A 14,798-nucleotide genomic window follows, 5' to 3' on the forward strand; every position below is an offset into this window, starting at 1 on the left:
CTTTTGTTTAGCTTTCTTACATTTGTCTCTGTATTCTCCTGCCCCGTTGGCTGAGTGATTAGTGTCTCCGCTCTCCAGCCAAATGTTGCGGGTTCCAATCCCGCTGTGGGCATGGATGTTTGTGATTGTCTGTGAAAGCACTAGTGGTGGTAGTTGGTGTTAGATAATAAAGGTTGGTGGAATAGTGAGACGAAGAGTTGTAGAGTTGATACAGTCCCTCGATGAGTCTTTTGACTCCCTGGAGGTGTGATATAATAATGATTGTCTAAGAGCACAAGCTGCCTTATATGCCAGGGACTTTGGATATTCTTTCTTCTTTTCTTTCACTGTCTCTTTTACTCCCTGTGTCCACCAAGGGGTTTCTGATTTTTCTAACCTGACAGACAACTTCACCACATGCCGCTCTGGCTGAATCAATCAGTGTTTTCTTCATGGCTTGCCACTGAACTCCAAGATTTGGTTTCTGTTCTCAAACTCTTTCATTTTTCTTGAATAATGTTTGTGTATTTTAGTCTACATTCACATCTGAGAGCTGCTAAGCTTTTATTCGCTTTAAAACATTCTTACATGCCATTCTTTTCGATACGAAATTCAATGTTATCCTGCTCAAGACTAAGTAGTGATCGCTTCCAATTTCAAATCCTCTATACACTCTGTATCCTGCACTAGGGAGAAAATATCACTATCAACAATAACATAGTCAGTGAGACTTTCTTTTTCCTTGCCTCTTCTCTCTGTGTGAATTTGTGTACATTTTTATTGGAATATTGTGTCAGTTATAACCAGTCTGTGTCCTGAGCAGAAATTCAACAGGTATTTGCCATTATTATTAGCTGTGCTCTTTTCTCTGAATTTATCCAAAATATTTTTGTATGTCTGACGCTCATTTCCTATTCTGCTATTTAGATCCCCAACAAGGACCACATTTTCTTTTTTTATTGTGCCAGTTGCTTTCTCTAAAGCCTCAAAAAATTCCTCTACTTCTAGCTTAGTATAACCTTCTGTGACACCATAGGCACAAATAAGTCTCATTGTCCAGTTCCTGATTCTGATATTTGCCCACATCACTCTACTTGAGAATGCCTTCCATTCAAGAAGATTAGCCTTGTATTTTATGTTGAATACTATGGCTACTCCTTCTTTTCCTTGATTGTCCTTGCCTGAATATAACATTTTGTATTTATTACTCAGAAAGATCTCACTAGTTTCTTGCCTTTTTGGTTTTAGTCACCTCTATTATGTCGATCTGGTATTTATTCCTTCCTTAGCTTTCTCCATTTCTTTGCATTCAGCTTCTTATGTTGATAGTACTGATCTTGAACTCTGATGCTGATATGGAGTGTGTTTTAGGATTTGTTCCAGTAGCTGACTTTTTGCTGTTTGGCCTGGTTCCTTGGAGACAACAATGGGGCCTTGTTTTCGCCGGGCAGTGCCCCATTTGGCATGAAATTCTGTCATGTTGTACCATCATTTTATGGTTTGGTTTAAGCCAATAAGAATACAATTTGGTCGGCTAAATCCCAAATTACCACCCTATCCCCATTCATTCAGTATTCAGGTAGATACCTGACAGAGTGCACCACAAGATGGTCAGGATTGGACATTAGGTCAGAACCCCTGATCTGTTCTCCGCATTCCTTTAAAGGCTATGTGGAGGTCTCCTCTCAGTTATATAGCTTTGACCCTTAAGCACAATGCAAATTGAGATTTTAATTACTATTGGAATCAATGGCAGTGTGATAGTAATATGGTAACTGGTGCACTAAAAAAATCCAATACAGAAGGAAAGATTATAGAAAATTTCAAGAAGTGCAATTATTCTTATAAAGATAACTTTGAATAAGCTGTTATAATCATTGCACCTCTGGTCAAGAGTAGATCAGGATGTAGTAATTTCTCCACTTCTTTCCTTGCTCCAAGATTAAGATTATTCCAGATGCATAAAATATTAGTTATGAACTTTGTATGCTATATCTATATTTGAATGTTGATACAGTACACTGTCCATTACTGCTTAGAGAAGCATGTACCCAATGAAGTCACCTTCATTAATCATTTGAAACCCTGACTATGATCTAGTATAATTCAGGAAATTAATTGGCTTAGCTATATTGAATTTATTTCTTATGTAATTTATAATTTTATTCTATTAATTTTTACATAATGATTATTATGCTGTGCTAATAAGAAACCTTGAATTGTTAATGAATTACTGTATTATATCTTTGCAACCAGAATGATTCCTGAAGTGGGTACTCAAGGTCTGCATTATAAATTTTGGAACTGCCTGTATTAAACTAATTACATAATTAATAAACTTAAATTTTATCCCATTTTTAAAAGCATTAACTGTTGAAATATGAAAATTAATTATTGATCAATTCCAAAAATGTTCCTTACATACTACACAATAATCGATAGCTATTATCCTTCCTTTTAATAGGATTTTTAAATAAAGATTCAACATGTTTTTTTCATTGAGAAACATATGTTTGATATATACTCTCAGGTCCATGTTATGAAAATTTACTTAATTTCTTATATTTAGACCAAAGATGTAGGAAAATGTATGGAAGCACAGAGATGGGAGGAAGCTGTAAAACTTAGAGGACGGTAAGATTAGTTAAAATTGATTTATGTTGGAATTACTAATTTACCTGTTAAAGCTTATGTATGCTAAATTTAAATATGGTTTTAAATATGGCATGAATTTCTTTTGCATCATCACAAAGAAATACAGATGTTATTTTATCTTTTTGCTGTAAATATTTCATTAAATATCCAGGTAACCTTAGTTGATTAAATAATTTCACTTAGCCTCCAAGTGAAATTCTTCTTAAACATTGAAAATTCAGGCAGTGTTCATTGGGTACACAAAAGACCAGAGAGGATTGAGGCAAGAGAAAAGAGCATAAAAATATTAGAAAGAAGGCTTATATGGTACAGCAGTTCACTCTTTAGTATAATTTACAAGTAAACAATTATCCTTGAATCATGGCTCCTGGTAAACATGTTTACCAGGAGCCATGATTCAGGATGTGACAAATTAGAATCTACTCAAAATTTGGTCTGGGAAGGATACTTAGATATTGATTATCCATTAAAATTATTCCAAAAAATAGGAGTAGAGGGAACGAAATGTAAATCTAGCTGAGTGTGTTTACACAGGGTGTTTACACAAGTGCTGTTTACACATTAAAGGTTTACAGAAAAGCAGGAAGAATGTATACCAATTTGACAGATGTCCATCTTTGAAAACCCATAGAAAAGTAAAACACAGTAACAAATCTTTGTGGGAGACTGCAGTAAGCTTGTGTGATAGAGAGGTCATTGGTTGCCTGCCTGGTTGGCCAGGTAGACAGCCATGGTTTATTAGTTGGGGAGTATTTCTGTTCTCCACCCAAGAAGCCATGGATTTGAATCCCAATGAAAGCATGAATGTCTTAAGGTAGCAAATGCATTCTCTCACCTGGTGTGAGACTACATCCTGCTTATTTGGAGATTTAAAGTGGGTTGATCAAGTTCCATGTTTGGAACTTGTTTGAAACTACATATTAAAAAAATTGTTTTGAAAATACATATTAAAAAAATCATAATAAAATCATAATAATAATAAAAATCTTCATAATTCAGAATTAGCTTTCTGAATTATGGAGGATTAAGAACAGAATATAGTGTACATTTTTCAAATGTAAAACCAGTCTAAGTGTAGGTGTGGAATTTGTAGAAGGATGTCAACTCCTTGGAAGAGAAATTATGTGCTATAGATGTAGATATTAAATTATTAAATAATTTAGTATCTACTTAAATAATTACTTGGAAGACAGAAAGCTCAGACATGATGGGTTTATGCTGTGAAAGGTTGTTGGTAAAGTCAGTCAGAGAAAGAAAATTATTTTTGCCTAAGAATTTGTGTATTATTAAAAGTTTCCCCAAATATTTTTCTCTTTTATTTCTCCCCCCCCCCCCATATATTGATAAATATCAGATATGCACAACATTCTTATCATCATCATCTTGCACACAAACTTGGAATTGTACAACATTTGGCAAACAGTACTTTATTTTCTTATTCCATAGCATCCTTTAAGGTGGAATTAAAGCAGAAGATGGTATAATTATATAACAGTGGGTATGATAGTAAAAAACTATAATGCTTTTGCAGCATAAACTTGTAAAGATTCTAGTAATTTTAACAATGTGGAAACATCACTACTTCTTATGAAAGAAATCTTGGATGAACTTACATGTATGTGCACACACAGCTCTGTAGTCCATTTTCAAATGGCACACTGAAATTTTTGTCTTCTTCTTGTTGCAGAATTAGCAATGATCAATGTGGGTCCTTCAGTGATTGGAAAATTTGTGAATATAAAATTGGTTGCTGCTCTGTATCTGGAACACCTTGGAAAAAGATTTCTCAGTTGTAGTTAGATTTAGCAGAGTATACTATATAGTAAAATCAGAGTACATTAGAAAAAGATTAATCATCTTTGAGCTTGTCAATATAACCATGACTATATTTTGTCAATTTAACCATAACATATTTTGTCATATCAACAAGATGCTATCTATCTAGATAGCATTGAAAGTATTGAAAAGTCTGTGAGAAAAGCTTGTAATTTTTCATCTCTGGATGCGCTTTAAATAGGCTGATGATATCCAGACTGGCTAATAAGTATTTGTATTCTAGGGTCATGTCTAGTTTTTTCAGTAAAGTCTGTGGTGAGTTTTTGATGGAAGAGTTCATTTCTCCAATCTGTGGGACTAATAGCTTGGATACATATCTTGATAATTCATATTAGAGGTGTAGTAAAAAAAAATGCTGCGCAAGGTTTATTTTCCTGGAGGTAAAATGAGTGATTGAGGCATTGGATATGAGGAGTAAGTGAGCATAAGAGTTGGTAGTGGTAATAGGGACAAATGGCCTGACTGAGAACAAGGAAAACATAAGATTGGATATAAGAAGGTAGTTGAGAAGGATAAAGGATAATAGTGTGATAGGAAAGGTAGTCAGGATGTTGCCCAGGTATGGCAGCAATGAGATGAGGTGTGGGAGCAAAGATTGGGAATGATATGTTAGCAGAAATGTGTGATGAGAAAGGATTATAGTTCGTTAATGTGTGGAATGAGTTTAAAGGATGAATTGAACTGTATAAGAGTGATGGACTGTATCTGAATGGTTTTGATGTGAGTCATATGGAGAGACTGCTGCTGGAAGGGAGAGAGTAATGAGTGCAGAGAATGAATCTGAGCAAGTAAGAAGTGATGTGAAAGAGTGGAATAGTAAGGAAGGAGAGAGTGAAGTGGTGCTTATGAATGAAGAAGTGGGTAGTATGAGTATAGAGAATAAGTAAAACTAACAGGAAGACTCAGGGTGGATAGGGGAACACAGTGTGAGAAAGTTTGATTCTCCAAGAGGATACAAATGCATGTGTAGACAAAAAGGGAAGGGAATGACCTGGGATCAGGAGAAAACAGGTGGATTTGAATATGGTTCTAAGATAAATAAGGAGAAAAATAAATGGCTCGAGTTAAGTATAGAGAAGTTGCATTTGATAAATGCTATCAGGGAAACTTGTTATAGATCCAAGAATGAGTTATGTTTGTATACAAATACTAGAAGTGTAAGAAACAAGACAAATGAAATGGTTGCATTGATTGAGTCTGTTCACCCAAAAATTGTTTGAATAACTGAGACATGGTTGGATGTGGATGACATGTGGATACACAGTAGTATGCTTAGATTTTACAAAGGCTTTTGATAGAGTACTGCATGATAAGTTCATAGTGAAATTAGAGAATATGGGGTTGGATTTTAGATAAGTGGATTAGATTGGAGATTGGCTGTCTGATAGGTATCAGAAAGTTGTGTATGGGGAAGCAATATCCTGCAAGAGGACATGGCGATGATGACAGTCATCATCCTCATATAAATCTCCTCCAATAATATTGGAGGAGATTTGGGATGTAGAATTTACACTTGATTATTTTTGGAGTTGGAGGAAATAAGAGATCATGAGTTGATGGTGGATAAGGATCTAAATTTTAGAGGCCCATTGCCAAAATTGTAACAAAAATTGCCAAAAATGAGGTAGTTCCTTCATTTTGGTCTTACAAATATTCATTTTTAAAATTACTGGTAACAAATGGGATTGCAATTTGCTAGGTTTACACTTTGATATCTTTATTATTATGTATGTTCTTTAATGCTCTAGTCTAGTGGTTTTCAAATGGTGTTCTGTGGTGCCCTTGGGCCCTGCAGCAAACTATTATGTATTATTTTTTCAAATGGCTACTGAGTTTTAGGACACAAATACTTAGTAAATAGTTTGGACCAACTAATTAAATGGAACTGTTATGTTTTTTTTGATCTAGGGGTGCCATTAGAAAAATTACTCTCACTAAGGACTCTGTGAACTGAGATAGTTTGGGAACCTCTGCTGTACCTTCTGTTTTTGTAATAATTTTACTGAATGGGTAGTTTAGAATTAAGCTGAATTGCTGTGGTTTGAATATGGATGACATCAGCTGAAATTTCTAGAAGGGATCCTTTGTTCTGCTTCATTGTGAGATGTGTAAAGACTACATCTTTGCGCTGTCATTATGAAATTTGTTATATACATTCATTGTTTTCATTTGGTGATTAGAAGATTGCTTTACCAAAAAAAAGGGTTGTCTGCCATGGAATTTTCATTGCATATATTTCTAGGTTTGCTAGCCTGGTTGGACTAGTTGACAGCATATCTGCTCTCTAGCCAACAAGATGTAGGTTCGTATCCTGCCATGAGCATGGATGTTTGTGACTGTCTTTTGGTAAGAGATACATTTCATCACCTGGTATGATACCACTTCTCCATTTATTGGAGGCAGAAATGGCTTGCTAAAGTTCCATGTTTAGTCTCTAGAGTACAGTTTCTGGATTGTGTAGGTACAAACAATACCAAATAATATATAAATTAATTTTTAAAAAATGAAAATATTTCTTAGTCCACCCAGAGTACAAATGTACCATAGATTTACAGAAAATGTTTCATGGGGGGGGGGGGGGGACTATATAAAAAAAAAGTTTGTGTGTGTACATACAAACATTATTTGAGGATCATATGTATATTCCAGGTTTACTGTGGCAAAAGAATGAAATAAAATGTGTTTTTTATACAAGCCTTCATCATCATGAACCATGGGCTCACTGCTCATTGGTGTCTTCTTCCACCTTTCTTTGTCCAGTGCACAGTGTCGCAGTTTCTCTACACTCATTCCACACCAGTCCTTTATGTCGTCTATCCATTCTCTGTAAGGTCTGCCTCTTCTGTTTACACCATCCACCATAATACCAAACATGAATGTCTTTACCTTCTGGTCCTCACTCATTCTGCAGATGTGTCCAGATAATTACAGCTTCTGCATTAGATTCTTCTTCTTTGGTTGTACTTCCGATAGAGCTCTTCATTTGTAATTTTCTCTGCCCATCCTATTCTTAGAATCTTCCTGTAACAAGTTCTTTCAAATGCCAAAATTCTTTTTCTTGATTCCTTATTCCTTATCACTCACGTTTCAGATCCATACAGTACACCACTAAAGATGCATGTTTCCAGCACTCTTAGTTTTGTTTGCAGGCTGATCACTTTACTTTTCCAGATGTTATCCATGGCCTTCAGTTTGTTCTTCCCTTTGCAGTGCTGATCTTTATTTCTTTTTTACAGTCCAAATCATAAGTCATTTTATTTCCCAAATGTGTGAATTCTTCATTTTCTATATCAATTCCATCCACTTGTATCTTTTGTTTCATGTTCTTCTCACCAAATAATTGTCTTTGTTTTTTCCAAGTTCATAACAAGTCCAAATCTCTTAACTTCTCATTTAACAGTTTCAATGGTAAATCTATATATACTTTAATCAAAATCATATTTCAATTTGTGTTTCTTTAGTCAAGTGTGCAAAAGGCCACATAATACTTTAACTGCATATGCCTTGCCCCTGGCCCTCACCTACCAGTGTAGAATACTTAATATTACATGAATGAGTTCACTTTGAGGGGGGAAAAAGAAATGCATATAAATGTGAGAAGCTTAAATCCAAAGAAGCAATTATTGAATTTATAAAGAAAACATCTTAAACAGTTACAATCAAAAACAGTTCACCTTTAACACCATAAAGCTGACTTCAGCTTTATGGTGTTAAAGAATTCTTTTTAAATTTTGATTGAGTCAGCAGTTGAATGTATGAAAGAGCAGAAACTTTTTTCATGAAAATTCTTTAAAATTGCAAAGCAAGAAAGTAATCTTTCTTTGTCTATTACTAGATTTAGTGTTTCCTTGGCTAATGGATGCTCTTGATTTTTTTTTATGTTAGGTCAAAATCAGAACCATTGTTCTGGATGAGAATTAAAAATTTTTCAGTGATATTTTCATAAGAATATTTTTCACTGCATTGTTTAAATTAAGAAGAGATTCCAGCAAAGGGAAAATACCTGAAATAAGTATTAAACAAAAGTTTCTTTGTAGAAAATTGCTGTATTTGAAGCATTCACAAATGAAGTTTTTAAGGCTTCTGAGTGATACTAAAAGAAGAAAAGCGAAAAAAAAAATTATTATAGGAATAATATTATTGAAAAATGTTCAAATGAATGGCTTGGTTGTCTGAGTGCATAGCATACTCACTCTCCAACCAACAGGTTGTTCATTTGAATCCCATTGTGTTACGTATCTGTGTGGTTGCCTTTAGGAGGAAGATGAATTTCATTGCGAAATGTGAGAACACTTCCTGCTAGAGGTCCAAAATGACTTGAGAAAGTTCCATGTTTGGTCTCAGGAACAGGGATTCCAAATTATGTAAAGTAAAAAAAATCATTATGAAATAAAAAAAAATAAAAATAAAAAAAATACTTAGCCCATCCATGGTACAAATGTTCTATAATAAGAAGAGAATAGCCAGTTCAGCAGTTAGGAGTCATCTGTCTCTCTTCTGGCTGAATTTCTCAGTACATGTGCATAATGGAACATTTGACATATGTAAAGTGCAAAGCACAATATTTTTATGTTTTTGGCTTCTAATGATTATTGATATATAGGTGCCAGCAATTTCTGACCTAATGTCATTCCATAACCTTGTGGTGTACCACAATTTATTTATTTAGCATATGGGTAAAAGTTCAAGAAGTTAATGAGCAAAGCTATGTACAGATTGGCTGCTCAATTAACAAGTCAGTAGCACCACTACTTGAGAATGAGTGCAAGTTTCCAAGTTTCCCTGCCCATCCTCTCCATGTAATTAAATGGGTGAGTACCATCATTCTTCCTCTTTTTCTTTGCTTTTCTTCTCATATTCTTCACTCTACCTCTCCTGAGTTTTTTTACTATCCTATCCTACTAGCCTACTATCACTTGGATCCAACACCTTGCCCCCATGTTTGCTGTGCAGTGCAACCTATGGACATTCATAAAGGTGGATCCTGGTAGTTTTGTCCTACTTTGGCTTCAGCAAAATGGGTGGTTCTAGATGGCCTGGCCAGGATCAGTTGGCTAGTGGGCTTGCCTGCAAGAGTCCAAGGTGTTGCAGTAAGTCTCCTTCCTCATGGTGTTGGGACAGGGCCCAAAGCTTTCTGTGGTGATTGTATAGCATCCTGGATAACCCTGGCATTACATTCCCAAGCACAGTCATTGCTTGCTGTATGGCTCTGTGGTGAGTGGGGAGCTCTGGCACCAAAGTAAATTCCTTTTGAGAATGGATATTTCTTCACCCTCTACAAGTCCCAACCTAGTTCAGAAACCATATTATCATCAACAGAGAACCCAGTAAGAAACAAAAAACATCATAAGCTACAATAAATACACTACTGTTCTTAATATTCCATTCAGCAGGCAAAAGGAATTTGGATGATATGCAGCAGTCCTTGCAGAATGATTTGAATAGGCTGGAATTAGGAGCATATGAAAATTGCTATTAGTTCAGTGTTAGTAAGGTTATGAGATATCCAATGTCATATTATGTTGGTGAGATTATGTTAGAAGAAACTGATGAGGCTAGTGATCTTGATATTATAGTAGATAGGAAACTAAAATTCAAGGACTATATAGCAAAGATTGCAAATATAAGTTAAAGGATAATTATGATGCTGAAATGAACCTTGACATGTAAGTTTCATTTTGTCTCTTTTACAAGGCCTGGATAAAACTTCACTTAGACTATTGTGCATATTGATGGTGATGCAGTGGGGAGAGAGAGAGTACAAAGAAGAGTGTTAAGGATATTGGGATTGGGAATACAGATTATGAAGATAGATTGAGAATTTGTGGGGTGCAGACACTAGCAAGGAGGGGGGGGGGTTATATGATTAAGATTTACAGTTCTGAAAGGATCATACAAATACTAGTTGATGGAATTTTTCATTTTATGGAGGGTGGAGATAGTACACAAGAGGGCATTTATGAAAGTTGAAATGAATACAGCTAGAAGAGGAGTGAGAGCTAGATTGTTCTATCATAGATGGTACATGTAGTGTATGACAGCTGGATTGCTGACATGTGGTCTTCCTTGATGAGTCCCTGACCCTAGCGGTCTCTCTTAATAGTAATTTTTTTTTTTTTTCAGTACATTATAGGAAGAGAGAAAACATTGGGTTATCCCAGGTATACCACGGCACGCATATACCTGGAAATGGTATACGTGTGTCATGGTTAGCAAGGGAAGTATGAAAGCAGCAAATGGGTTGTCATGTGGTTAAGTGCTTTGTCAGTGAATGAGTTCAAGGAGAAATATGATAGTTACTTTGTGAACAAAAGTAAGTCATTTTCCCATGATGAGTCTTTGACTCCACTGGAGAATTCCAGAGAAATAATAAATAAATCTAGTACAAGTCTTCAGGATTCGCTGACTGAATAACAGCTATAATAAATGTGGTATAAAAATCAGCAATAAAAAGACAAAGACAATGAAAATAGGCAGAAACATTGAAAACATTCACTGAATCCTGAATGAGAAAATTTATAGAATAAGTAAAACAATTCATTTATTTAGGCACAGTTTTTAGTGAAGGTGGCAAATTGAATATGGAAATAGACAACAGAATTACCAAAGCTGATATGTAGAAATCAACTAAATAACTTCATATGGAATAAAGAGAGAAATTAGTCAAAACATTAAACTAGCTTATATGAGGTTCCGACTAGTTTTAATTCATGGATTTGAGAGCTGGGTTAGAAGTAAAACACTTAATCAAAGATTTGAGAACACAGTCAAGAGAGTTTGAGAAAGATGAGGGGAGTGAACAGATGGCATCAATGGAGAATAATATTAAATATGGAGATATTAGGAAGGAATATGGTGTTATTAGCATTCAAGAGTGATTGAGCAGGTTGTATGGTCACTTAAACAGAGGAGAGGAAGAATAACAAAACAAGTGTTTTTTTGCTATGATGGCAGGAAAAAAGTCTCAAAGGAAGACTATGATCTAGGTGGATTGATACAGTAAGAAGTGCTTTAGAAGACGGAAGTGTAAGATCTGATAGATAGCATATTAATTCTGAGGAAAACTGTTCATAATAAGTTTGTAATGATGTAACCTTTTTGTGTATTAATCTTAGGAATTTATTATTATTGATGATTACTAATTATTGGTAAAATTTTGGTAAAGCACTTCAGTGTCACTGTGTTTGTGATATGCTTCACTGAGATTAGCAGTATTTGTTATGTATTTGTTAGCCATATTTGTTATGTAAGTCTGCTCTTTGATACTGTCAAAGTTTAACAGCAGAAAGTTTGTCTACTGTTAAAGTTAGTGAGAAGTTTCAAAGTCAAACATTTTGGGCTAATATTTTTATTTTTATTTTTTTATTTTTATGTTGAGCCCATACACGAGAGGTTGGTAGAACAACCTGTAGTATATTAGTACTGTGTATGGGTTAGGAAAGAAAGTATTTGTTCAGATTTGATTTGAGGAGTATATTTAATAAATTATTAAATATTAATTACTATTATTACATGCATATATGCATTTACAAGAATGAACTGAAAGAAGGAATTAGGATATAAATTAATTTTAAAAACTGATTGATATATTCTGTCATGATGGATAATTTTGCAATTTTAAAGTGAAAAATGCATTTTGAAACATTTCAAAGTGATCGAGTAATTCAATAGAATTGCAAGAAGAAAAAACTAGCTGTTTTTGTTATATTGCATTGAGACATTGCTCTCTATTAAAGCTGATTTTGCCATTATTTTTCAGACAGTTCCCATTTCAGTGTTGCAAAGTATAAAATTTTAAAATTTAGAAAATGCAAGGATAGGATCCAAAGTGCACTATGGGTGGTGGAGATAAAGAATCTGGAGATGATGGTTAACATGGATCTGAAATTTAGTGAAAATCTAAAATTGAAATAACATCATGGCGGATTGTGGCTTTGATGCAGATAGCAGTTGTGACATGTAAGCATATTATGGTTCCCTTGTGTATGACTTAGTTATGTTTATGGGTTATTATTCACAGGTTTGGTCAGCTGGTTTTCAGGGAGATAAGGATATACTGTAAAGAATCCAAAGGTGATTGACTAAAGTAGTTTCTCTAATGTTGGGCATGAATAAAGATTGAAGAAATGCAATTTTCAGAGCCTCTTGGATAGGAGGAGGAGGAGGAGAAGATATGATTGAGATATAAGTTGGTTTTTGAGGAGTTGTTACTTTATTAATGATTATTATCTGACCTCCATGGAGTCAGAGACTCATTGTGGGAGTTACACACTATTGCACACAATCCTCATCCAACCATGCCTTAAACTGATTCAATGTGTCTACATTCACAACACACTCAGGCAATGCATTCCGCTCACCATGCAAAGAACTTTCTCCCCACTCCTCTGCTCACATGCTCCTTATACAGTTTCCAGTGATGGCCTCTTGTTTTACCCCATTCTATGAAAAATCTCTTCCATGTCAACCTGATAACACTAACAACCCCTGACTAGCTTATATGTCTCAATCATATCCCTCCTCCTATTCAGGAGGCTTTGCAACTCGCATTCTCTCAATCTGTCCTCTTACACTACATTCCAAAGACCACTGACCACCTTTGTGAATCTTATCTGGACCCTTTCCAACATATCCTCATCACCATGAAAGCCTGGCATCCAAATCTGTTCACAATAATCCATATGAGGTCTAATCAAGACATTATACAATGCCATCATAACCTCTTTATTTCTGCATGTCAGGGTCCTCTTCAGCATTGCCATTATCTGATGTAATGTATTCACAACTAGTGCATTGTGACCCCTGAATTTCAGGTCCTTGTCCATCACTCCTAGATCTCTCATCTCCTCTACTTCCTTTAAAGTTTCCTGACCAAATATATATACGAGGGTCTGAAAAGTTCTCGGCCTTGACCATAGATGACAAAACTATTGGCATGATTTTTTTTTCAAAATTGGTACATCTGTCTTAAGCACCCATGTGAAATTGCAAGTCATTCTAGCAAGTAGTTTGTTTTATACAGCTGTGTGAAGCTGAAGTGTTGTCTGTATCCCTTGAAATGGATAAAATTGAGTATCATGCGTTTATAGAATTCTTTGTAAAAGAAGGTTTAACGGCAAAAGAAATTATTCGAAGGTCATAAAAGTTTATGGGCAGTCTTCTCCTTTGTTTTAGACAATTAAGAAATGGGCTGCCGAGTTTTTAACGTGGCTGTACCAGCCTTGAAGATGATCCATGCGAAGGATGTCCAAAACGTGTAACAACACCAGAAATCATTGATCAAGTGCAAGATATGGTATTGGATGACCAGCAGGTCAAAGTGCGTGATGTTGCTGAGACTATAGGCATTTCAAAAGAATGTAGGATATATTTTACATGAAGAATTGCACATGAAAAAGCTTTGTGCAAGATGGGTGCTGCGCTTGCTCACAGTAGATCAAAAATACACTCACGTGAAAATCTCTGAACAGTGCTTGGAGCGTTTTAACAAGAATAAGATTGATTTTGTGCACTGATTTATTAATATGGATGAGACTTGGATTCACCATTACACACCAGAATCAAAACACTGGACAGAAGCCGGTTGTTCAGCGCCAAAGAAGAAGACAAAGTTGGTTCCATCAGCAGGAAAGGTCATGTCATCAGTGTTTTAGGATGCCAAAGGCATTTTGTTTATTAATTATCTTGAAAAGTGTAAAACAATAGCCGGGGAATATTATTCTGATCTTTTAAGCAGATTAGACAAAAAAATTCATGAGAAAAGACCCAGTTTGCAGAAGAAAAAAAATCATCTTTCATCAAGACAATGCACCTGCCCACAAAGGTGTTTTGACAATGGGAAAATTAAGGGAATATGCACTATGAATTGTTGGAACATCCATCTTGTTTCCCAGATTTGGCTCCTTCTGACTTCTATCTCTTCCCAAAACTAAAACTCTTCCTCACTGGTCAGCATTTGCCTTTGAATCAAGAAGTGATTGCAGCTGTAGAGGGGTATTTTGCAGATCTTACTGAGAACCACTATAGGGACAGGATAATGGTGCTGGAGCATTGCTAGAATAAATATATTACTCTTAAGGGAGATTATGTTGAAAAATAAAAATAATTTTGAAATTATAAATCTGTTTTTTCATTGTTAGACCGAGATCTTTTCAGCCCACCCTCGTACTTCACATCTCATCATTGCTTACCAAATCTCAAAACCTTACACTTTGCAACATTGAACTGAGAGCATTCGCTTATCTGCTCATTCATGCAATCTATTCAGGTACTCCTGTAAGGCGATAACATCTGTCCACCATCACTCCTAGATCTCTCATCTCCTCTAC

At 35.2% G+C, this 14,798-nt stretch overlaps 1 protein-coding gene across 3 annotated transcripts in view; it reads left to right on the forward strand.

Moving 5' to 3' along the window:
- Positions 1–14,798, forward strand: part of LOC150100974 (ATP-dependent 6-phosphofructokinase-like) — a 308,202-nt gene that overhangs the window by 135,289 nt on the left and 158,115 nt on the right. For all 3 annotated transcript variants that reach the window (XM_090401413.1, XM_090401415.1, XM_090401414.1), the window contains exon 10: positions 2,549–2,613. In XM_090401413.1, coding sequence (XP_090257539.1) covers positions 2,549–2,613 — 65 coding nt within the window. The remainder of the gene's footprint in view (positions 1–2,548; positions 2,614–14,798) is intronic.

Source organism: Typopeltis vanoorti, chromosome 12 (genome assembly GCF_054136105.1).
Source record: "Typopeltis vanoorti isolate ZY-2024b chromosome 12, IOZ_Tvanoo_1.0, whole genome shotgun sequence".
Lineage (NCBI taxonomy): Eukaryota > Metazoa > Arthropoda > Arachnida > Uropygi > Thelyphonidae > Typopeltis > Typopeltis vanoorti.